The sequence below is a fragment of the Trichechus manatus genome, unplaced genomic scaffold (assembly GCF_000243295.1).
Source record: "Trichechus manatus latirostris isolate Lorelei unplaced genomic scaffold, TriManLat1.0 scaffold00133, whole genome shotgun sequence".
Classification (NCBI taxonomy): domain Eukaryota; kingdom Metazoa; phylum Chordata; class Mammalia; order Sirenia; family Trichechidae; genus Trichechus; species Trichechus manatus.
This window is the reverse complement of record NW_004444069.1, coordinates 3,257,617-3,283,582: the sequence shown is the minus strand read 5'-3', so window position 1 is coordinate 3,283,582 and position 25,966 is coordinate 3,257,617. Positions and strand designations below refer to the sequence as shown.

Here is a 25,966-nt window from a genome sequence, read left to right as displayed (position 1 = left end):
ACAGCCCGGAAAACTCTATGGGACAATTCTATTTTGTCCTATAGGGTTGCTGTGAGTTAGAATCGACTTGACAGCAACAAGTTTGAGTTTTATACACTGGGGTGGCTATGAGCTGGAATTGACTCCATGGCACCTGACAACAGCAACAACGTGGACATGCCTGTTCCTCAATTTGACCATGAGTCCGTGGGGAGAGAGAACACAGTTGGCTTCTATTAGCTCTGCAGACACCACAGGGCTTGGACAGAGAAGGTATGCCATCAATATTTACTAACTGACTCATGGGACATCTCCCTGAGGGACGGTCCTCAGCTGCCCAACCTCCCATGTGGTCGAGACATAATCTTCCCCAACTTGTGTAGCCTCTGGGCTCACTGGGGAAGGCCACCACACAGCAAACAATGCTCTGCCTCCATGCTCTCGCTCTCTAAGCGCCTGAAAGTAAATCTCATGTCGCAGCCCAAGGCTTCTCCAAGGCCCCTTCCTGGAGTGTCCTGGAAACCCCTCACCATGTAGCGTGCTTCCCTCCTGTGTGTTCAGGGAGTCCCTACCATCCCCTTGCATGTGTCTACACATTAGTCTACAAGCGTGAGAGCCACAAATAACTCCAAACATAAATACAGCCTAAAAATAGCCATAAATCATTCTGAATCCATTCCATGACAATTCTAATTTACAACACGAGGGGAGAAAATGAACACTGTGGCTTTCTTTTTACCCTGGGCTTCTGAGCCACTGCTGAGGAAGAATTCTGCCCTGCCATTATTTATGACCCAAAGCTCCTGATTTACATATTACTAAAGATGAAATACACCGGGACCCGCAGGCACGGAGGCTGCTGACCGCAGTTTCACTGTGAATTCCTCTCGAGCAGGCTGTCAGTCCCAGGCTGACCCGGCTCCTCCTTCTTTGACCCCACCCATGCTTCTCTTCACTTTCTACCGATTATTACTCTGTTGGGGGAGATAAGTGTCCCACTCCCCAAGAGTGGAGCCCTGCCTCCCTCAGCTCCCTGCAATGATGGCTAATACATTTGCACAATCAACGGTCACAGTCCTAGAGGTGGTTCCAAGCAGCATGTTTGTGGTAATCTGCATTTTAATGTTCCATGCAGTCAATTAAATCCCACTGTGCAAACGCTGTGCACTAGAGAAGGTAGGGAACTGGAGTTTTCACATATACAGACTTTCCTTTGTTCATCGTCATAAAGCATTGTTATTAGGTGCAAACACACACACACACACACACACACACACACACATATAACAAAAGTTATTTCTCTCTGTGGGGTAATATAATAAAAGCCATTTGATGCTATTTTTAACAGCCGTAAAAGCACATGATTAATATAGAAAAAGACATAATGACAAAGTGCATCTCAAAAGATGTCAGCATGGCAGGGCAATCCATTGAGCTCAAGTGGGCTTACCGTCCTAGCTATCAATCATGGCACGCCCGAGGTCCAACACACCCACAGATTCTTCGACCTATTTGAAATACCAGGTGGATTACACATAGGCTTCTCAGGTCCTGGCCCAAGACAGCCCGACTCTGGGGAAGATCCTTTCACACAGGTCAGTGAGAAAGACAGAGTAGTGGGCGCTCACTAATTAGCAGACCAACAATTTGCACGATTCATATCCTCTCCCTCTACCACGGTGACACACAGCAGGTCCTTGGATGATAAGAAGAGAAACCAAGGGAATTTCATGGTGGCTGCTCAAAGCTGGCAGCCCCGGGGGTTGGAACCAAAGCAAATAAACCAGTCTGCACCATGGTACAGTCTCCACCCAAGGACCAAATCCCAGAGTGTACGCAAGACCCCAAGATGTTGTCTGCAACACCCATTTCCACTCCAGCCCTGCAAAAATTACATGTACCTTGTCATGCTATTATCTTTAACAACTACATGCTCTCTGAACTTGAGATGCCCAAGAGGGAATGGAAGGGTTTGTCAGTCGAGGGAGGGAAGCCAGGCTGTGGGTAGAGAATTACCAGCTCCTGAGTGACCACTTGGCAGAAGTAGACCGGGGCCACCTCAAGAGGGAGCTTGCTTATACCAAACCCTCTCTTCCCCAGCATCTGCAAACTCAAACTCTCCATGTACCCAGAGACTCTTCTGTGATAAACACAATAAATGAGTCTGCAAGAACCTTGCAAACCTCAATCTACACACCAATGACTCCCTAGAACATGAGCACGTCAGTTAAACCCAGCTTCATTGAAAACCTGAGTGGAGACCATAGGGTAAGAAATTAGGAAGAAACAAAACAGGGTCTTGGCAAACAAAACTTCTGTTGGCAGAGGGGACTGGCATCACATTACTTCAAAGCATTCCATTCTCTGTTTCAGCTCAGGACATGACATTTGGGGAACGAGAGGACCTCGTCCGATCTTTACCTCCACTCCCTGGACCTTCAGTTTCATGTGATCCTCTCTGGTCGTTTTCCCATCTTTCCTCTTTTTCCAGCAATACCCATCTTTCCTGTATTTCACCTTCTTCCTGTTGTAGAGTATCATAGAGCCATTCTGTGGTCTGGAAACAACAAATGGTTAAATTACCAAGAGAGCCAAGCAGGAGAGAAATTTATGAAGAAAGATATCGCAGGCCAGTAAAAGTCTCTACAGAAAAGCAATATTCCACATTTGCGGAACCATAATTTTTCACCTTTCATTGCAGCTCCCTGGATTAACCGTGTTTTATGGCCAGCCAAAATTTGCTTGTGGATTTGGTACCTAATGAATTAAATGTGTCAATGATAGGCTTAAAAAACATCCCCTTAGTAATATCCACTGTCTAATCAGGATATACGATGCGGGGGGCCTGCACTACACACTGAAAAGTCGGCAAAACAGAGAGAGAAAGCAAAAAGAGCCGGGGGGGTTGTGGCAGCCTGCAATAGCTTATCTCTCGTAGAAGGATTTTCTACACATCTTTTTAATCCATCACCCAGCATTAGGAAATAAATAAGTTTAACGCAGACACTAGATGACTATGTTAAGAGCAGACCAGTGGAAGAGCCAGTCGTGGAGTCCAAATGCTCTTGATTCACTGCCTGCATTTAGATTACCGCTAGATATGGAACACCATCTCCAGTCCTTCTTCTCTCAAGAGAGCTAAGTACCTGATTCTTTTCCATTTGGGCTTCAACTGTCAGAGGGCTCAGACACTGCCAGGTAAATTTGTCTATTGAGTCCACAGCCACAGTATCTTAAGAAAATTGTTTCCTGCTTGCTAAGTGAGTGGGATGTCTGTTCTTGCGCCATTTCAAAGAACAAACAGAAAGAACCTTGGACTTTCCAAAAAGAATTCATGCATCAACCACAGAGAGCAAGATGGTTACATACAGTCATGTATTTTTGGTATGGGAACACCAAGGAAGAAAAGAACTAAACCCATCAGGCAGCTGGGGGCAAGGGCTCTGATAAACCACTTCCAAAGTCAAGGTTCAGCAGGTATAGGCAGAGCCAACCTCCAAGAGAGATTCCTCTGGAAGCAAACAGCTCACCACCCATCCTACAGCCAGCTCTCTCTTACTCTGCCCCTGGATGCACTCAGCACAGAATAAACAGTTGCCGTCGAGTCGAGTCTGACTCATAGCGACCCTAGAGGACAGAGTAGAACTGCCCCATAGGGTTTCCAAGGAGCGCCTGGTGGATTCGAAGCGCTGACCTTTTGGTTAGCAGCTGTAGCTACAGAATATGCAATGCTAAATGATTCTGTGCACCTGAGAGGCCAGCAGTCATTCCATCTCACTCTCTGCCAAGGTGAGACAGCTCTTTACACAAATAAGGCAAATGAAGTGGCTGCTTCTGATGCGAGCTGGCTTACACGATTCTCCGCTACAGCAGAGGTGAGAAAACGATCAGTCAGCCCTCCTTCCCTGTGGCCTGGGGCAAGAGCCTCCCACTTTCTGTTTCCTTTGAACAACGGGCCATTTCACAATTGGGCACAGAACATGGTGCTACTGATGTCTTAATATTCCATTGTCTGTAGGGGAAAAAAAATCATGCCAGGGTGACAGCAGCTAATTGTAGCTCCCACCCAGCCCGACGTTGTCATTCAGTAGCAATATGATGACTAAACAGCAATTCCATTGGAAATTATAGACTTTCAACAGCAACTCCCAACACTTTATTGTTTCCCAATCACTGTGCAATTGGTTTGTGTCAGTGTTGGTTTCCTCCCTAAGTCTGTACCGACTAAAACAATCGGGAAACAGCTCTGCACAATTGTCACAATGCTGTCAGCTGATGGTATCTGTCTCCCACTTACAAGTCTGCACTGAAAACCTTCCCATTCTCTTTGATTTCTAAGTGGCAGGTAGGCTCGCCTATGGGACTAACTACACCTGCCTCTTTCCACTTCAGCTCTGCTTGAGATACTTGTACCTAATCTTCAGAGCACTGGAATCCCTCCCCACTCCCTAACAGACCTATTAGAAGGGCCCTGAAGTCCAACCAGGGAATCCCTGAGTGGTGCAAACCTTAAATGCGCTCGGCTATTAATGGAAAGGTTGGGGGTTCAAGTCCACGCAGCGGTGCCTCAGAAGAAAGGCCTGGTGATTTACTTCCTAAAAATCAGCCATTGAAAACCTTATGGAGCATAGTTCTACTCTGACATATGTGGGGTCGCCATGAGTTGGGGTTGACTCAACAGCTACTATTTTAAAGTTCAACCACTGTGCTTAGGACCACTGCCTATGGAATAAGCAAAGGGATATATCTGAAACAATACACATCTCTGCATTTGCCTTGTCCTCTCCAAAGAGGAACAAAGATGCCCATAAGAGTGTTGCAGAGACTTCTCTGAATCCAGAAAACTTATCCACTGAGGTAGGTGCCACATTCATCTAATCCAGCTTCTCATGAGTTCAGACATGGTTTGTGACTTGCTTTATTCTTTTGCCCTCTCCAAACATGGCCAATAAGCCCCAGGGCCATCTTCAGGCAACTGTCCCCAAATTACAACTAGTATGACCCAGAGAGGAAACCCTGGTGGCATAGTGGTTAAGAGTTCCGCTGCTAACCAAAAGGTTCGAATCCAATAGGTGCTCCTTGGAAACCCTATGGGGCAATTCTACTCTGTCCTATAGGGTCACTATGCATTGGAATTGACTCAGTGACAATGGGGTGACCCAGAGAGAATGGATTCCCCAAAACACTGTCATTTACAGAGTCACAACAGCAACCACCCAAGGAAACCCATCTTCCTCTGGTGACCCACCTTCTGCCATTCTGAGAATGGCCCTGTCTTCTGACACTTTTAGCAGGACACAATCCCACAGGGAACTTAAGTGTCCAACTTAAATGGCCTTAATAAATGGAAACATCATTTTAACTTGCAATAATGAGCAACCTAATAGCACTTAATCCACCAATCTGATTTTATTAGAACTTGCTTCTGCTCTGTGTGATGGGAAAAGTCTGCCCCATAGCGCACAGGTCCTAAGAATGGCAAAGGAAGAAACAGGCACACTGTGGAAGGACCAATGTGCTCCAAAATGCAGAGAAAATGAGGCTGTATTGCAGTCCCAGAATAAAATCATGAGCCAGTCAGAGATCAGAAAAGGAAGGAAGGGGGGAAGGGAGGAGGTTTCTCTGGGAGGAACAAGAGGCAGGTCACACCAGGCCAGTAACGGCAGGACTTTAACATGTTTCATGAGAGCATAAACGACAACACCTACCTGAGAAGAGCAGGGAAATGAGAACAAAGTTCACGGCAGACAGTAATAGGGACTGCATGGAGAAGACATGGGAGTGAGAGTTGGTCATGTCCATTGGCTTCTCCAGGGAAGCCCTACAACTTAATGATACATTAGCTCTCAATTATTGGTCACTTACTCTGTGCTTAGCAGGGCATGTCACATGCATATCTATATATCTACATCTATACCTACATCAACATGACACTGACACCTACACCCACATCTACGCCAACACTGATAACTATGCCTACAGCAACATCTACAGGAACACTGACATCTACATTGGCACCTACACTTACATCTACACCAACACTGGCACCTATGCCTACATCAAAATCTATAAGAACACCAACAGCTACATCAACACTGACATCTACACCAACATCAACACCAATACCTACATCAGCATGGTCACCAACATCAACACCGAAACCAACACCTACACCTATACCAACATCTACACTGACACTGACACAGACACCTACACTGACACCAACACAGATACTGACATCTACACAGACACCGACATCTACACCTACATTGACATCTACCTCTACAGTGAAATCTACACCAACACCGACATCTACACCAACATCTACAAGAACACAGATATGTACATCTACATCAACACCTACATTGGCATGGGCGCTAGCATCTATGCCAACACCAGCATCTACACTGACACTGACATCTACACCAAAACCAAAACCTATACCTACACCAACATCTACCCTAACACCAAAATCTACACCTATACCTATACTAACACCAACACCTACATCGACATCTATATCTACACCGACACTAACACCAACACCTACATCTATATCTGTATCTTTATCTATATCTATTTTTTGGTGCCCTCACAATAACTCTGTGAGGTAGGTATTACCATCATTCCCAATTATAGATGAGGAAACCGAGCCTCTCTAGCCAGAAAGTTTCTGAGCAGGATTCATGCTGACTGACTTCAGAGCCACCACTGCAGCTACTAGTTAGGGGAGACTGTAGGGGCCAGTCCAGGTTTGAGCCTCAGTTCTGCTCTACTAGCTGGGTAGTCATTAATGCCCTGAACGTACCACTTACCCAAAGACAGACAGGGATTTGGTAGGTGAGACCCCGGCTTCCTTGCCCTGTGGTTGGATAACTCTGAGTCGTGTTCTACACAGCCTCCCAGAGCTCCCCGTGCAGTTATAAGCAATGGTTGTCCACAGTGATAACTTGCTTGACAAAGGGCCCTTTATTTGCATTCCCTCCTTCTCTCTCTCACTTCCCCACTCCCCTACTGGTATTTCCTGGAATCACCTCCCAAATAACCTGCTTGCACTCAAATCCTCATCTCAGGGTCTCCTTCTGGGAGAATCCAGACTAAGAGACTAGGAGAGCCTCAGGAAAACAATCCAAGACCTTCATGGCAGCAGTGCTGAGGAATAACAAGGAAACGGTGAACAAAAGGAAGCATCCTTCTAACCAGGGAGATCCCTCGCCAAGTAATCCTTTTATCTGAGAGATTGACAACTAGCAAAACCAATAGTGCTCAGTGCAACATGGTAAAAAGATCATGGGATCAATGGAAAAACTACTGCAAATAATAAGAGTAAAAAAGCAGATATAAAATTAAGATATAAAATCGTTGTTGTTAGTTGCCGCCAAGTTATTCCAACTCATAGTGACCCCATGTGTGTAGAGTAGAACTTTTCCATAGGGCCTGCTTCCTTTGTAAACAGATCACCAGGCCCGTTTTCTGAGGTGCCTCTAGGTAGGTTCGAATCGCCAGCCTTTTGGCTAGTAGTCAAGTGCTTAACCATTTGCACTACCCAGGGACTCCTACAAAATCAATTATATATATATATGTGTGTGTGTGTGTATATATATGTATATATATATATAAACAAAAACCAAAATGAATAATGGAAGACTCTATTTAGTACAGAGGGAAAAAAAATTAAGGCCTAGGCATAAACTTAACAAGAAATTCCCAACACCTAAAGAGAAAAGCTAGAGAAAGCTTCTAAAAGACACAAAGGCAGATTTCAATAAATTCAGAAACATAGCATGCTATTGGTTAGAAATAATTAAGATTATGAAAATGTCAATCTTTCCAAAGTTAATTTATAAATATATTGCAATGTTAATAAAAACTCCATCAGAATTTTTTTCTAGATCAAGAAAAATTTATTATAAACAATTTTTGGAAGGTCAAAACCACCAAGAATAGCCAGAAAACCCCCAATAACAGAAGACCAAGGGGTAGGGATCTGCCAAATATGAAAACACACACCATACTTTTAAATGTATGAAATTGACACATGAATAAATAGACCAATGGAACAGAATAGAAAATCCAGAAATACTCCCACTTACATACGCAAATTAGTATGTGATAAAGTGGGTGAAAAGATTAATTTCTTAATAAGTAACGTTGGGATAACTGGATAGGCACATGGAAAAAGATAAAATTGAATCTATTACTCACATCATACACCAGCATAAACTCTAAATAGATCAGAGATTTAGATGTAATAAATAAAATCATACATGCTCTATAAGAAAATATAGGTAAATTCTTTATAATCTGGAAGTGGGAAAATTTTCCTAACCATGATTCAAAATCCAGAAACAATACAGGAAAGATGGGTACATTTGATTACATAAAAAAAAAGCTTCCAAACTGTTTTCCCAGGTGGCTGTATGATTTCACTTTCCCACTAGAAATGTATGAGAATTCCAATTTCTCCACTTCATCACCAACATTTGGCAGTGGTATGTAGTGGTATCTCACTGTGCATTTCTCTAATGACTAATGATGTTTAGCATTTTTTCATGTGCTTATTAGCCATTCACATAACTTCTTTGGTGAAATAACTAAGTCTTTCACCTATTTTTAATTGAGTTGTTTGTCTTCTTATTAATAGATTGTAAGAATTCTTTACATATAATCTGGATACAAGTTCTTTATCCAATATAAAAAAAAAACAGAAAACATTGCCATCGAGTTGATTCTGACTCATGGCGACCCCATGTGTTTCAGAGTAGAACTGCTCCATAAGGTGATCTTAGCTGGGTGGGTTCGAACCACCAACCTGAAGTTTATTAGCTGAGTAAAAACTGCTTTCGCCTCCCAGAAACCTTTATCAGATGTATGATGTTCAAATATTATCTCCCACTCCCTGATTTGTATTTTCTATTCCTTAGTGATTCTTTTGAAGAATAAATGTTTAAAATTTTTATGACATCCAACTTATCGATTTTTTTAATAGATTATTATTTTAGTGTCATGCCTAAGAATTTTTTGCCTAACCGAAGGTCACAAAGATTTTCCCTTATACAGTAAAACCTGCAAAAGCTGGAACCTGTGTAATGTGGAAACCTGTCAAAAAAAGAAAACTCAATTTTTTTCCCACTAAAATGAGTGATAGAAAAGTTGTAAGACTGTACCCTGTCAAAGGCGGAAAACTTGCAAGACCTGGAAAAACAAGGCCGTCCCATCGAGTTCCAGCTCTCATGGGTTTCACTGTATTTTCTTCCATATTTTTAAAATAGTTTTTGCTCTTACATTTACTTCTATGATCCATTTTGAGTTAATTTTTATGTATGATATTAGGTAAAGATCTAAGTTATTTTGTTTGTTTTGGTTTTAATGTGGATATCCAATTGTTCCAACATCGCTTGTTAAAAAAAAGCCTATCTCCACCCCACAGTGGCTCCATAGGAGAAAGACCTGGCGATCTGCTTTCATAAAGATTTCAACCTAGAAAGCCCTATGGGGCTACTCTGTTAGTTGGAATCTCTATGAGTCAAAAATCAGCTTGATGGCATCTAACAACAGCAATACCTGGTCCTAGCTCACCCTTTCCATTAAAAAAAAAAGTAAATTCAGAGGCCTTAAATGTGCCTGATTTAGATTTTTTGATACTGGAAGGCATTGCTAAACTCAGGGCATTTGGCAGTCGTCATGGATTGAATTATGCACCCCCCCGCCCCAAAATGTGTGTATCAATTTGGCTGGGCCATGATTCCCAGTACTGTGTGGTTGTCCTTCATATTGTGATTGTAATTTTTTGTTAAAGAGGATTAGGGTGGGATTGTATAACACCCTTACTAAGGTCACATTCCTGATCCAATGTAAAGGGAGTTTCCCTGGGGTGCGGCCTGCACCACCTTTTATCTTACAAGAGACGAAAGGAACAGGAAGCAAGTAGAGAGTTGGGGAACTCATACCACCAAGAAAGCAGCGCCAGGAGCAGAGCGCATCCTTTGGAACCAGGGTCCCTGCACAGAGAAGCTCCTAGTCCTGGGGAAGATGGATGAGAAGGCCAACAGAGAGAAAGCCTTCCCCTGGAGCTGATGCCCTGAATTTGGACTTTTAGCCTACTTTACTCTGAAGAAATAAATTTCCCTTTGTTAAAGACATCCACTTGTGGTATTTCTATTATAGCAGCACTAGATGACTAAGACAGTTTCTGTAGTTTTCAAGGTACAGGTTTTACACTTTGTAAATCGAATTTATCACTAAGTATTTTACTCTTTTTGATACGCTTATGAATGAAATTGTTTTCTTAATTTAACTCTTAGATAGTTCACTTTTATGCCATAGAAATATAATTGATTTTTGTATGTTGCTCTTGTATCCAGTGACCTTGCTAACCTCATTTATTAGCTCTAGTGATTTTGATGGGGGTAGATTCTTTAAGATTTTCTACATATAGGATTATGTTGCCTGTGAATATAGTTTCCCTTTTTCCTTTCCATTCTGGAGGTCTTTTATTTCTATTTCTTTACCTTATTTCTCTGGTTAGAACCCTCAACACAATGTTGGGATAGAAATGGTGAGAGCAGACATCCTTGCCTTATTCCTGATCTTAGATAGAAAGCTTTAGTCTTTCACCATTAAGTATGATGCTAGCTGTATCAAATACTTTCAAAATAATGTGAAAAGGATTCAGAAGCCACTTGAAGAGGCTCCCACTGACTAAAGATGGGACAATTTCAGCATCAATAAGAAGAATAATAACTGCAGTGGATTAAAACACATTAAACATGTTTAAATTCAAGAGTTCATAATGATACTAAAACAGAAAAATAAAAAAACTAACTGGTCATTGCTGGACTCTGTTAGTGACCTAACACACTATTTTAAAAACTAAAAAGAAGGGGAAGAATCAGGCATTTATCCTACGTCTGTATACAAACTCTTCCTTTGGGTTACCAAATAGTAGAAGGAAGGAATTTCTCTATACAAGTATTCCAGCCAATAAATGAAGGAAAAATGATAGAATTAAAATATCACCATTTTTCAACCCCTAAAGAATTAATGGTGGCACACTGGTTAAAAGCCTGGCTGCTAACTAAAAGGCTAGCAGTTCACATTCACCAGCCACTCCCTGGAAATCCTTTGGGGCAGTTCTGATCGAGACATTGATCATCAATGGCTGCTGACATCACAAGAGAGAGACAAGCAGGCGCTATGTGTCTCCTGATGGAAGCACATAACTCTACCAAATAGTGCTGTTGAAAAGAAAGAAAGAAAAAAAAAAGAACTTGAAATTATTCTGACCTTTTGATCTAGCTACCACTTTATGAGATCCACAAGGGATAGTGGAACATGGTAAGGGCCACCATGGGGATAAAATCAACAACATTCTGACTGTGAGAAACTCTACAGGACAAAAGACTCGGCTTCTTCAATAAATTCACTGAGGGACAGAGAGAGAGAGAAGAGCAAGCAAGTGAGCATTGGAGTGGTAATTATAGACTTAAATAGCTATATGAACCAATTGCAATGTGTAGAACTCACTTGGATACTGTTACGGATTGAATTGTGTGCCCCCAAAATAGGTGTTGGAATCCTTACCCCTATACCTATGGACGTAATCCTATTTGGGAATAGGGTTTCCTTCGTTAAGTTAGTGAGGCCAATCATTGTGGGATGGGTCATAAACCTAATCACTTTTGAGATTTAAAGAACAGCATAGACACAGAGACAAGCAAGCACAAATGGGGAAAAGATAGATGCCATGCCGCATGAAGATGACCAAGGAATCAAGGAACAGAAACTGAAAAGATAGAAGGACTTTCCCCTAGAGCTAACAGAGAGAGCCTTCCCCTATAGCCAGTGCCCTGAATTCAGGATTCTAGCCTCCTGAACTGTGAGAAAATTTCTGTTCTTTAAAGCCACTCACTTGTGGTATTTGTGTTACAATAGCACTAGATAACTTAGACAGATACTGAGCCAAACAAACAAATTGAAAAAAAATAATGGAATTTACGAGACAACTGGAAATTTGAAAAATGACTAGGTATTTAATAATATTTCAAATTAATATTAATTTTCACAGTTATATATGTATCGTGATTTGGGGCAAATCTGCTGCAAAAGACCTCTTTAAAGTGTTAAAAAGCAAAGATGTCTCCTTGAGGACTAAGGTGCACCTGACCCAAGCCATACTATTTTCAATCACCTCACATGCGTGCAAAAGCTGGACAATGAATAAGGAACACGGAAGAAGAACTGATGCATTTGAATTATGGTGTTGGTGAAGAATATTAAATATACCATGGACTGCCAGAAGAATGAACAAATCTGTCTTGGAGGAAGTACAGCCAGAGTGCTCCTTAGAAGGAGGGATGGTGAGACTTCGTCTGGCTTACTTTGGATATATTATCAGGATGGACTAATCCCTGGAGAAGGACATCATGCTTAGTAAAGTAGAGGGTCAGCAAAAAAGAGGAAGACCCTCAGTGAGATGAGCTGACACAGTGGCTGCAACAATGGGCTCAAACATAGCAATGATTGTCAGGATGGTGCAGGACAGGGCAGTGTTTCCTTCTGTTGTGCATGAGGTCACCATGAGTTGGAACCAATGGCACCTAACAACAACAACAAATGTATAGTGATGGTGATGACTGTATTTTTTAAAAAGAGAACTTATCTTGTGGAGATACATACTGAAATATTTACTGATGAAATTATGTCTGAGATATGCTTCAAAATAATGTGGGGGCGGGGGTAGAAGAAGCAAGTCTGACCACGGGTTGATCATAGTTGACGTTGACTGATACGGACGTGGTAGTTCATTGTACTAGTTTGTTGTTGATGTTGTGTGCCATTGAGTCAATTTTGACTCATAGCAACCATATATGACAGTGTAGAACGGCTCCATCGGGTTTTCTAGGCTATAATCTTTATGGGAGCAGATTCCCAGGTCTTTTCTTCCAAGGAGCGACTGGTGGGTTTGAACCCTTGACCTTTAGGTTAGCAGCCAAGTGCTTAACCATTGCACCACCAGAGCTCCTTCCCTTGTCTACTTTAGATGTTTGAAAATTTCTGTCATAGAAAGTTTTTTTTTTTTTAAAAAAAGAAGACAGTCATGAGATTTGTAGTAAGATCTAGTTACATCTTAGGACTTGGCTCAGCTCCTTGTAGCTGTGTGACCATGAGCAAATGACTTCACCTCTGTGTTGTATTGTAATCTATGTAAGATGCCCAGCAGGGTAATGGCATGTAATACCTAGTCTTCATGGTTAATTATGATAATACTGAACTGGGCCCCTATTTGTAGGGTTTCCCCTATAGAGAGTAACAACGGTCCACCTTGGGAAGCACTGAAATGGCACACTGTGGGAAACCACCCCTGGCAAACCCACCCCTGGGAGAGGCAGTCCCTGAATACTTGGGGCCCACACACCCTTCTCCACCACTTTGGAGAATAATATATTTTTCAAATTAGGGAGACAGAAGACAGTAACTGAAGATCAGCAGGGTGCCGTGCTATTGAGAGTTTTGTTTGTTGATATTAAATAAGAATTTATGGTGCAACTGTGGTTGGAGACTAGGTTAATCCTACAAAATGAAAAGTCTGGACACTCTTTCCAGCGTCTGAGTCTATCTTTAGAAATCAGTGTACCCAAAACAGGTCTGGTTTATGGCCCCTCTTGCTAGAACCCCCACTTTTCCTGTCATTAACTGATTATTTCTAGGGCCTCAACAACTACCCAAATTCCATGCAGACAACTGAGCCCCAGCCCACTAATCTAGTGACCCGCAGACTTCCTTGGGGGCTGTTCTCTTGCCAGACCATTCCCCTAGCCCTGGCCTCAAAGCAGCAGATTTTGTGCAATAAGCTCTATTCAGGTTGACCAGCGATTGCTCCATTGAATTCATAAGATTTGTCCCTTGCAGTAGCACTTTAAGAACAGATGATGTCCTAGTTCCTAGTGGGACCCACAGACAATATCTGGATGGCTTCTAAAGAGTCCCAGAAAACCATTGCCATTGAGTCAATTCTGACTCCTGGCAACCCATGTGCAACAGAGTAGAACTATGCTCTATAGGGGTTTTAATGACTGATTTTTAGAAAGTAGATCATCAGACCTTTATTCCAAGGCACCTCTGGGTGGACTCGAACCTCCAACCTTTCTATTGGCAGTCAAGCATGTTAACCTTTTGCACCAACCAGGGACTCAATTCTAATAAGCAAACATTGCCAAAAGAATTGCCCTTTTTCCAGGAAGGACCAAAACCCTGGTGAGGCCCCTCTTTTCCTTGTCATCTTTGGTCCCATCCCTCCTGCTACAAAGCCAGCGGAAGGGCCTGGCTAGTGGGAAAAGCAGCTCCTACAGTTCCATCTGCCTCTAAGTCCTGACCCCAAAAGTAAGCAGCCCCTGTGACAAGAGAAGGCTCTTCTCCCTGGCATGAACTGCCAGGTCCTAACACAACTGATGCTATTCCTGAGGACGGGGTAAATCTCCGATCCAGTGGGCAATTTGTTGCTGTTGTTAGGTGCTGTCAAGTCGGTTCCAACCCATAGCGACCCTATGTACCACAGAATGAAACACTGCCCAGTCCTGCGCCATCCTCACAATCGTTGTTGTGCTTGAGCCCATTGTTACAGCCACTGTGTCAATCCATCTCATCGAGGGTCTTCCTCTTTTTTGCTCACCCTCTACTTTACCAAGCATGATGTCCTTTTCTAGGGACTGATCCCTTCTGATGACATGTCCAAAGTACATAAGACGTAGTCTCGGCATTGCTGCTTCTAAGGAGCATTCTGGTTGTACTTCTTCCAAGACAGAGAAATGCCCCCTTAAATGGAACTTACATATTTAGGTGTGCACACCTTTCTTTCTGATTCCTCCAATACAGAATGACCTGATTTAAATGCACCATGAACAATATGCTGCCTAGACCAAAATGTCAATAGTAACTGTGGCAACTACAATAACAGCTGCCATTTACTAAGCATTTGCTGTGTGCCGGACACAGGTAAAGCCCTTGACATCCATGTCTCATTTTTAGTCCTATAAGTCAGAACCGACTTGACAGCAGTGGGTTTGAGTTTGGGTTTTTAACCTTGCTGTTGCTGGCTGCTATCAAGCCAGCCCCCAACTCATGGTGACTCCATGCTCAACAAAACAAACGCTGCCCAGTCCTGCACCATTCCCATGATCAGCTACGGATCAGAATGTTTTGATCCATAGGGTTTTTGTTGGCTGATGTTCAGAAGTAGATCACCAGGCCTTTCTTCCTAGTCCATCTTAGTCTGGAAGCTTCATTGAAACGTGTTCAGCATCACAGCAACACACAGGCCTCCACTGACAGACAGGTGGTGGCTGCTCATGAGGTGCATTGGTCAGGAATTGAACCCAGGTCTCCTGCATAAAAGGTGAAATTCTACCACTAAACCACCACTGCTCCCCACAATAACTTTAGCACGTAGGCATTATTATCTTCATTTTACAGATGAAAAAACTTGGGACACAGAGAAGTGAAGTGACTTTCCCAAGGTCACAGAGCAGGTAGGGGCAGAACCAGTGAATCACCCCAATGTCTTGCTACAAATCCCTGGCACATCCAAGATACCCTCTCCCCTTCTTTAGTAGCAATGACTGAAGGCACTTTCAGAGCCCATGGGGAATGCTCAGGGCAGAATATTTCATACAAAGGAAGGATAATTTGAGCCTGATTTAAATTGTTCCCATAGTTCTTCCTTTTGTTGCAAAGGGAGGAAAAAAAAATCTGGGAAAGGAATGTCTCCTCTGCTTATCTCTCTCACACACAAACCCAGGCGAGAGTAGTAATTGATGGTGGAGCACAGCAAGGTTGACAGAATGCCAAGCGGAACCCCAAGAAGACAAAAAGGCAGCCCAGATCTCATCGGAAGGGGCTGGTTTATCAACTTTCAACCTAGCATTTTCATCTGGCTTTTTATAGGGTCTTCACGATTTGGGGAACAAGGAGCAAGAGCACTGGTCACAAGCACTCAGTGTCCCCCACAGCCCGGCCACTCCGAGCTTTTTGTGGAGCGATGGTGAAGAAAGGACCGTCGGCCCCAGCTGAGGCTGCAATCTGCCAGATATGAAAACCAATTGCTTTTCATGATAAATTCCAGCTGGAGCCATAGAAATAATAAGGATGAGGAGAAGGTAACACCAATTTGCTTTATTTGATTAGCTCCTTCTTGGGCAGCCCAACCCCAGCTTCTTTTCATTAAAATAAGGGCAAATTGAAAATCGTAAAAGAGGCTTTCTTATCAGAGAACAAACGACTGAGTAGACTCATATGCCTAAAAGCCTCCGTAAGCACCGAGATGTCAGTGCCTGTGCTTGATCTTGCTGTTTCACATGAGCAGATTCGAGAAGACGGGAGCCCCTAGGAGTTTCGTTTGCAAAATCCTGGGTGCAGATTTTTGTTTTCTGCAATAAAGGCAGAGTCAGCCAACAGCACTCCCCGGTACCTAGTGCTTTGTGTAGCCAATCTCAGTTCATCCTCACAATAGTCCTTCAAGAAAGGCCAGCCTCATACAGCCAAGCCTACAAGGAAACTGCTCAGGTCAGGCGGACTCTGCTTTCAGACCCCCACCTCCGTGGGGCCAGAATGTCTGCGTGGGGCATTGCACGCAGAAGTGTATCTAAGGCATGGCAGGTATGGCATGTACTCTGGGCACCACTTGAAGGGGGCACCACTGAGCAATTTCTGTTAACCCTTACAGCCCAATGTCCTTCCTCAAGCATGGTAGACACAGAAGCTTAGCGAAGGGCAGGGGTAAGGGGGGGCAGAGGGGGACACTTGCCCCTGAACGCAAGTCCAAAGGGGGCACCAGACTAGATGCAGAATGACATTCCGAGGTGCCACAAATATGAAAGGCGCCTGACTGAGGCAGCTGGACAAGACGAGGGATGGTATTTCTGCTGATGTATCATGGCTATCAACGTCTCTTCATCTTGAAATTGGGGAGGGGGGCCTCCACTTAGAGATTGCCTACAGGAGCATAATTCCAGTGCTTGCCATAAGCGCTATTTTCCATAGATACGCCTCTAGAATCACAATGCGGGGTAGCTCAAGCCTCCAGAATTCAACAGCAGAGCCAATTTGTAGTTCCCAAGGTTCATTAAATGTAGGCTGCCTACCAGGGTTTTATTCATAAAAATTGTCGCTGGAGTTCACTGTGAAGAAAAGGCTACCCTTCCTTAGAGATGGTGAGGAACAGGAGTCACTCCCAGCAAGTCCGGAGGGATCCATTAACGACTCCTTTCCAAGAGCTCCCAGGGCATTCAGCTTGAAGTTCTATTATGACATCTAGTGATTTATTCAATTAATATTTATTGAGCAGCTATTATGGGCCAGGCAGTCATGGAAGGCACAAAGGCACTGTAGGCAACACAAGAGATCAAAGCCTTGCCTTACTTGGGGAAGAAGAGGGAATATTCTCTGAGGCCTGCTCAGCGCCCAGCCCTGGAACTAAAGCAGGGAGGAGGGAAAGGGCCTCCAGGAGACTCAAGGTCTGGTGGGAGGGACAGGAAATAAATAACAAATGAGTGTGTTATATAGCATCTGGCAGAGAGAGGGGTCAGGCAGTCTGGAGGACCTCTCCAAGGCCATAGCATCTGAGCAGGAGCCCAGAGATAGGCAAGGGCACAGCTGGAGGGCTCCTGGGGCAGAGTTTTCAGGTAGAGAGAGCAACAAGGGCAAAAGCCTGAGAAGTATGCTTGAGAGTGGCTGGAGGGCAGAGAGCAAGGTGGTGGTTGTTGTTAGCTGCCATCGAGTCAGCTGCCACTCAGATCAACCATACATATAACAGAATGAAACACTGCCTGGTCCTGTGCCATCCTCACAATTGCTATGTTTGAGCCCATTGTTGCAGCCACTGTGTCAATCCATCTCATGGAGGGTCTTCCTCTTTTTCACTGACTCTCTACTCTACCAAGCATGATGTCCTTCTCCAGGGATTGGTCCCTCCTGATTACATGTCCAAAGTAAGCGAGATGAACTCTTGCCATCCTCGCTTCTATGCAGCATTCTGGCTGTACTTCTTCTAAGACAGATTTGTTCATTCTTCTGGCAGTCCATGGTATATTCAATATTCTTTGCCAATACCATAATTCAAATGTGTCAATTCTTCTTCGGTCTTCCTTTTTCATTGTCCAGCTTTCGCACGCATGTGAGGCGATTGAAAACACTGTGGCTTGGGTCAGGCGCATCTTTAGAGAGCAAGGGGAAGGGCAGGTAATAGCGCTGGCCCAGGTGAGAGGAGGCCTTGAACAAAGGTGGATTTTATTCCAAGTGTGATAGAAGACACAAATGAACCAGGTGATACAACTGTATTTACTGCAGTGAAGGAAAAATGAGGACTCTGGATTTTAATACAAGTACGACCCAAAACATTAGCCAAACAACATAAATGAACTCTATAAAGGCAGCTTTGATAAGTGCAATGAAAAAAAGCATAGGTACTATTATGGACTGAAGGGTGTATCCCAAAAAATACGTTGAAGTCCTAACCTCTGGTACCTACGAACAGGACTTGGTTTGGAAACAGAGTCTTTGAAGACGTTATCAGTTAACATGAGGTCATACCAGAGTAGGGTGGATCCTAATGCAGTCTGAGTGGTATCCCCCTGTGAAGATGCATCTACAAGCCAAGGAAGGACAAGGAACCCCTGGGGCTACCAGAAGCTGGAAGAGGCAAGGAAGGATCTTCCCTTACATCCTTCAGAGGGAGACCATGGTCCTGCTGATGCCCTGGATTCTAACTTCTGGCCTCCAGAACTGTGAGACAATAAATTTCTGTTCTTAGAAACCAATCACTTTGTGGTACTTTTTTACAGCAGTCCTAGGAAGCCAAGACAGGTACAATGAGAGGGTACCACAGGGAGGCACATCTGGATGGGGGCAGAGGGGTTACACCCGTCCCCCCAAAAAGTGATTTTTAGGCTGAGAAATGAAAGAGAGTAAAAATCAGCCAATAGAAGAGTGAGGAGATGTGCGTTCCAGGCAGAGGGAACAGCCTAGGCGGAGCCCTAGGGTGAAAAACATTTAACACCTAAGAGGATCAAAGAGAGGATTAGAGTGGCTAAATAACATGGAGAACGGCAGGCGGCTGGGAGATACAGTGAAGCAGGGGCCAGACAGGGGCTTGTGGGACCACTGAGAATTCTGAACTTCTCCTCACTGTGATGGGAAACGCCGGAGGGTTTTAAGCAGAGAACTGGGTGGTCGTTCAGACTTGGCAAAGCTGGCTCTCCCAGACAACTGACAGACCCAGACTATAGCTTCTTCTTCTGCCTCTGCCACGCATCACAATAATATGTAAACAGTAAACACTCCCTAACTGATTATCAAATGAATGACTTCACCAAGCAACTCAGTGGCTAGGACAAAGGACATGTTTCTCTTTTGTTAAACACAAACATACAGAAAACATCATTTAAAACATTTGGTCACACCATAAGGCAAAAGTAAAGGAGAATTTAAGGTGAGAGAGAATGAGTGGCATCAGCTTTCTCTGGATTCAGTATTCTTGGAAAGAAAGAGAACCTTCCATCTCTGCTGCTCCCTGCAGCCCAGGTTAGGAGAGCCTGCTCCCAGCCCAGCAACAAGCGTACCCCTCAAATGCCCCCCGGGGTCTGGGTCGTGTCCATCCAAAGTCCATGCTCCCTAAGTGGAGCCTGGCATTTCCCCGGCCCTCACCTGTCACATTCCAACACTGATATTTTATTAATAATCTCATGTAAATCCGAGGGAAAATTAATGTGTCATCTCCTCACAGGAAGGACTAAACATCTCAATGTGATGGTCTGTTAGAGTTGTCATTTATCATTAGCATCCAATTCAAGGCGAGTCTCCCACGTTCTGGTGGGAGTTCTCGAGACAATGAATCTCTGGGAATTAGCTTCTGGTCCAATTATTCCTGTTTTCCCCCCACCTACCTAAGAGATAAATTCTGTCTCAGCAGGGGGGAAAAAAGGAGAAGTAGAGAAGAAAAGAAGGGGGAGGGGGTCTGCTAGTCTCCTTTCTGGTTGAAATCAATTTTTCTCAAGGAGACAAGACAATATTCATTTGTGGGAATGGAATAGGGCCATACACTAAAGGCCAATAAATGGAGCCGTTCCGATGAAAACTTCCTCAATTCAAATGTCGGGGAATCTCTTAATGGGTTTTGTTCTTCCTTTCCATAATCTGGAACTATTTTGAGAAAGATGGACAGAGAGGAGATACGCAATGGGATAGCTTCGTAAACACTGAGCAGGTCAATTTCCAGGTGGATCCAAAGAGGTCACTGAAAATATTGGTCCATCCATCTGCCCAATACCTGAGTCCTGTGGGTATCTACATGTTAGGCAACGCTGCAGGCACTGGGGACCCAGCACTACACAGAAACGCATGGCCTGGTCTCCTGGGAGCTTAGAGTCTAGTAGAAAATCAGTCAATAAGCAAGTCAGCTAATAAAAATTGATGAGTGCTATAAAAGAAATAACACAGAATAGGAATTCGGAGGTTTAAAATAGGATTGTTTTGTCTAGTAACTTTTGTTTTTTTATCTTTAGTGCAGAACATCAAAATGCAGTCTGGAGTGAATCATGCCTCTGGTTGCAAATCAAACAGGACAGTTGGGTTGAAAAGACAGTACCTGGAGGGCAGGTAGAGGTAGACCTGGGTTTGTACTGACCAGAGGGAAGTGGCTACGAGAGCTGGGAAGCCCTGGGCTAGCCCTGCCTAGGCTAAGCCTGAAAAGAAGCACAGGCATGCCCCTGCCCATGGGTGTCCAGGGGGCCTTGGCTCAGCCACCACGAATGGAACTCTGGGTGACCATCCCTGCATCTGCCAACCCACCATATTGTCCTCCAGCATTGCAACCAGCCACTGCCCAGCAGGCCCCAGAGCAGAGGGCCGAAGGGCACAGGATCTGGAAAGTGTAGTCACACTGGAAGTCCTTTGACATGATCTGCCTAGGCCCTGGCTCTCCGTAGGCCCCCCAAGTGGGGAAGAACAAAACCGGTCTCGGCAGCACAGATGGCATCTTCTCCAGGAGGCCAAACCCCTGCCACGTCCCCCTGATGTCATGTATGATGTATGTTCCCCATCGTGGCACTTGGGCTAAGAGGCCATTGCTCACGAAGTCTCCCTAAAGGCAGAGACCATGTTTGTTTTGTTTGAGCTAAAAGTATTTGCTCTTTTAATTTGCACAACCACATTCCAAAAAACCAAACCCACTGCCACTGAGGCAATCTCAACTCATGGCGACCCCATGTGTTACGGAGTAGAACTGTTCCATAGGATTTTCTTGGCTGTGATCTTTATGGAAGCAGATTGCCAGGCTTTTCTTTCGTAGTGCTGCTGGGTGGGTCTGAACAGCCACCCTTTAGGTTATTATTGTTGTTAGATGCTGTCAAGTTGGTTCCAACTCATAGCGACCCTATGCACACAGAACGAAACACTGCCTGGTCCTGCTCCATGCTCACAATCATTGTTATGCTCGAGCCCATTGTTGCAGCCACTGTGTCAATCCATCTCATTGAGGGTCTTCCTCTTTTTCGCTGACCCTATACTTTACCAAGCATGATGTCCTTCTTCAGGGACTGATCCCTCCTGACAACACGTCCAAAGTATGTAAGACGTAGTCTCACCATCCTTCCTTCTAAAGAGCATTCTGGTTGTACTTCTTCAAAGACAGATTTGTTTGTCCCTTTGGCAGTCCATGGTATACTCAATATTCTTCGCCAACACCACAATTCAAAAGTGTCAATTCTTCTTCGGTCTTCCTTATTCATTGTCCAGCTTTTGCATGCATATGATGCGATTGAAAATACCATGGCTTGAGTCAGGCACGCCTTAGTCTTCAAGGTGACATCTTCACTTTCTAATACTTTAAAGAGGTCTTTTGCAGCAGATTTACCCAATGCAGTTTGTCTTTTGATTTCTTGACTGCTGCTTCCATGGGTGTTGATTGTGGATCTAAGTAAAATGAAATCCTTGACAACTTCAATCTTTTCTCCATTTATCATGATGCTGCTTGTTGGTCCACCTGTGAGGATTTTTGTTTTCCTTATGTTGAGGTGTAATCCATACTGAAGGTTGTTGTCTTTGATCTTCACCAGTAAGTGCTTCAAGTCCTCTTCACTTTCAGCAAGCAAAGTTGTGTCATCTGCATAATGCAGGTTGTTAATAAGTCTTCCTCCAATCCTGATGCCCCTTTCTTCTTCATATAGTCCAGCTTCTGGGATTATTTGCTCAGCATACAGACTGAACAGGTATGGTGAAACGAAGCAACTCTGATGCACAGCTTTACTGACTTTAAAACACGCAGTATCCCTTTGTTCTATCCGAACAACTGCCTCTTGATCTGTGTACAGGTTCCTCATGAGCACAATTGTTCTGGAATCCCCATTCTTCTCAATGTTATCCATAATTTGTTATGATCCACACAATTGAATGCCTTTGCATAGTCAATAAAACACAGGTAAACATCTTTCTGGTATTCTCTGCTTTCAGCCAGGATCCATCTGACATCAGCAATGATATCCCTGGTCCAAACCATTTCCACCACCCAGGGACCTTCACAACCCCATTGCTGCTGAGTTGATACCAACTCGTAGTGACCCTACAGGACAGAGTGGAACTGCCCCATAGGGTTTCCCCATTAGGTAGATTCTATTAGATTCCCATTTTACAGAAAAGGAAATCAAGTCTAGAGGCTGAAAAATGACTCAAAGTCATGGAGCAACTAAGTGGAGCCTGGATTTAGCCCCAGGTCTGTCTGACACAGAGGGAGCTATTACTGCCCACCTCCCATCTCATCGCTTTGAAATCACACTTGACTTTGACCGATCTATGAGTCTCCTAGAGCTGCCATTAAAAATACCACAAGCTGAGTGGCTTCTAAAAACAGAAATTTATTATCTCACAGTTCTGGAGGGTAAGAGTCTAAATTCAGGGTGTCCACAGGGCCATGCTCTTTCTGAAGGCTCTAGGGAAAGATCCTTTCTTGTCTCTTCTAGCATCTGGTAGCCCCAGGCATTCCTTAGCTTGTGGCAACATCTCTGTAATCTCTGACTCCATCTTCACATGGCTGTCTTTCCTCAGTCTGTCTCTGTGTGTCTCTTCACCTCTTTTATACGACACCACTCAGATTGGATTAGGTCCTACCCTACTCCAGTATGACCTCATGTCGGCTTAACTGACAGCGCCTCCAAAGACCCTATTTCCAAACAAGGTCACATTCACAGGTACCAGGGTTATTACTTCAATAGATCTTTGGGGACACAAGTCAGCCTATAACAACTAGCATATACCACACATTCGTGAACTGAGTGTATGGCAAATGCTGGAGACAACCAATGCCTGAGATTGTCCTGGCCGGCCACGCTGGCCCCCTCCCTCCACTCTCTCCTGTTGCTGTTAGGTGTTGTTGTTGTCGTTAGGTGCCGTCAAGTTGGTTCTGACTTATAGCAACCCTGTGTACAACAGAATGAAACACTGCATGGTCCTGCGTCATCCTCATGACCGTTGTTATGCTTGAGCCCATTGTTGCAGCCACTGTGTCAATCCATCTCCTTTAGGGTCTTCCTCTTTGTTGCTGGCCCTCCACTTTACCAAGCAAGACGTCCTTCTCCACAGGACTGGTCCCTCCTTATAACTTGTCCAAAATATGTGAGATGAAGTCTCACCATCTTCGCTTTCAAGGAGCACTCTGGCTGTATTTCTTCCAGGACAGATTTGTTCTTTCTTCTGGCAGTCCATGGTATATTCAGTATTCTTCACCAACACCGTAATTCAAAGTCATCAATTCTTCTTCAGTCTTCCTTATTCATTGTTCAGCTTTTGCATGCATATGGGGCAGTTGAAAATATCATGACTTGGGTCAGGTGTACCTTAGTCCTTAAGGGACTAAGTGGACCTTAGTCCTTAAAGAGACATCTTTGCTTTTTAACACTTAAAGCGGTTGCTCGCAGCAGATTTGCCCAACGGTGCTGATGAATCGGCCCCAATTCATGGTGACCCCATATACAATGGAACGAAATGCTGCCTGGTCCTGCGCTATCCCTATGGTCAGTTGGGGATTGGACAGTTGTGATCCATAGGGTTTTCAATGGCTGATTTTCAGAAGTAGAACACCAGGCCTTTCTTCCTAGTCTTAGTCTGGAAGCTCTGCTGAAACCTATTCAGCATCATAGCAACACACAAGGCTCAACTGACAGACAGGTGGTGGCTGTGCATGAGGTGCATTGGCCAGGGATTGAACCTGGGTCTCCCACATGGAAGGTGATGATTCTACCACCAAACCACCAGTGCCCACCCCCACATCTCTCCTACTTGCCTTTCTTCTCCAGACTCATCCTAAACAGCTTTTGGCTATTTCCAAATATTGAAACCCACCATCCAAGGGCGAAGGTGCTGCTGTGCCCAGCAGAGTGCTTCTTCCAGGTGCAGACTCAACTGCACCCAGAGTCAGGAACCCCCCTGGGGACAGGCCATGGCTCCTATCCCCCCTCCTAGGCACCCAAGGCTAGTCCTTCTATACAATGGCTGCTGAAGACTTCCTACCAGCAGGAATGCATGAAGCAGAGCGTCCTGAGCTCAGGGAGAGAGACCTTCCAGAAGGAACACAATGTCCACCCACAGCTGCCAGGCCTTGGATGGCTTAGCTCTCACCTCGTATTGGAGTCACGCCCTCGTTCTCCATGCCGTTTTTCCCAGCTGGAGTGGTTCCCGGGGCTGTGGGATGAGTCCAGAAATCATCTCAACTACCCTACCTGCTGCCTTTCACCTGAGCTGAGCAATCATGACCCTTGTCCAGGTGCCACAGGCTTGGGCTTCCAAGCAGAAAAGCCCCAATGACAGCCCTCACCCAAGCCCAGGACCTGCAGCCTTCTCCTTGGACTGTTTTCCCCCATGGGAAGACGGTAAACTCCAGCCAACACTGCAGGCATTAATAACAGGATTAGGGAAGTGGCCTTTGGTACAGATGGAGGGGTGATGAGGCAGAGAGATTCCGGTGGCTCTTCCAGATGGCAGGATTAGAAGCAGGGGAGATTTTCTGGGGAGAATGGCAGCCTGGGGAGGGCTCCAGACAAGAATGGGTTCAGCTGTGGGGACGCTCAGGGTGGACACAGGCCGTGGGGTCTGGAGGTTTTGATCCCCAGAAACAGGGAGCTTCTAGTCTCCCTGAACAACCTAACCCTTGTTCCTGCCTCCCGAAAGCTCTCTTTAATTGCCAAGGGCTTCCTTAAATTTTTCAGGAGGACTCTGGCACCAGAGCCCAAGAAGTGCAGCTGTGGCTCATTACACTGCTATTTCAAACTCAGGGTTCAGAGCAGGGGAGAGGGGCCAGGTGGTGCCTTCTTCAGCCTAGGGGAGAGGTGCCCAGGAACCCTCTTTCTGGGCTCCCAGCACCAGCTCTAGAATCTCCCACAGGCTCGCAGCCTTGGACCCCCAGCCTACCCGTACAGAAGTTGTGGACCCCAACAGCCCCTGGGGTTGAAGGACCTCCGGAATTCTCCACCGGGGCTTCTGGGGGGCATTCTTTGGAGCTTCGGGGCCCCATCCAGTCACTCAAAGCCCCCAAAAGAAATAGCTGGACCAGAGTAATAATGAATACCAGGTCATACAATTTTATAAATGGTTGTCTGTGACCCGTAGACTATGGGGATCTCTTTTTTTCCTTTAACCCATCTGTAGTTCCAATTTTTCTATAATGAACAGATTCTGTTTAATAATAAGGGAAAGGAAAATCCTCTCTAAATGGGAAGTTAAACTCCTCTGGACTCTAAAGCCAACTCCCTTTCCCTGAGCATTAGGGCTTCTTCCCCCCAGCCCTCCTCTCTTGCCTTCCTATCTCCTCTTTCCAGCCCACCCCCAAGCAGGGCAGGCATTTGGCTCCCCAACCCACCGCCCTGCCCACGGCTCCCTCACCTCTACCTGCTTGCCCTGCCCCCGCCTCATGTCTAGCACGTCAGGGTTTCACATCTTTTAGCTTCAC

The 25,966-nt window shown here is 44.7% G+C and overlaps 1 protein-coding gene across 1 annotated transcript in view; it reads right to left on the bottom strand.

Moving 5' to 3' along the window:
- Positions 1 to 25,966, bottom strand: part of CAMTA1 (calmodulin binding transcription activator 1) — a 1,148,791-nt gene that overhangs the window by 573,926 nt on the left and 548,899 nt on the right. The window contains exon 5 of the mRNA XM_023739374.1: positions 2,401 to 2,536. Within this exon, the coding sequence (XP_023595142.1) occupies positions 2,401 to 2,536 (136 nt within the window). The remainder of the gene's footprint in view (positions 1 to 2,400; positions 2,537 to 25,966) is intronic.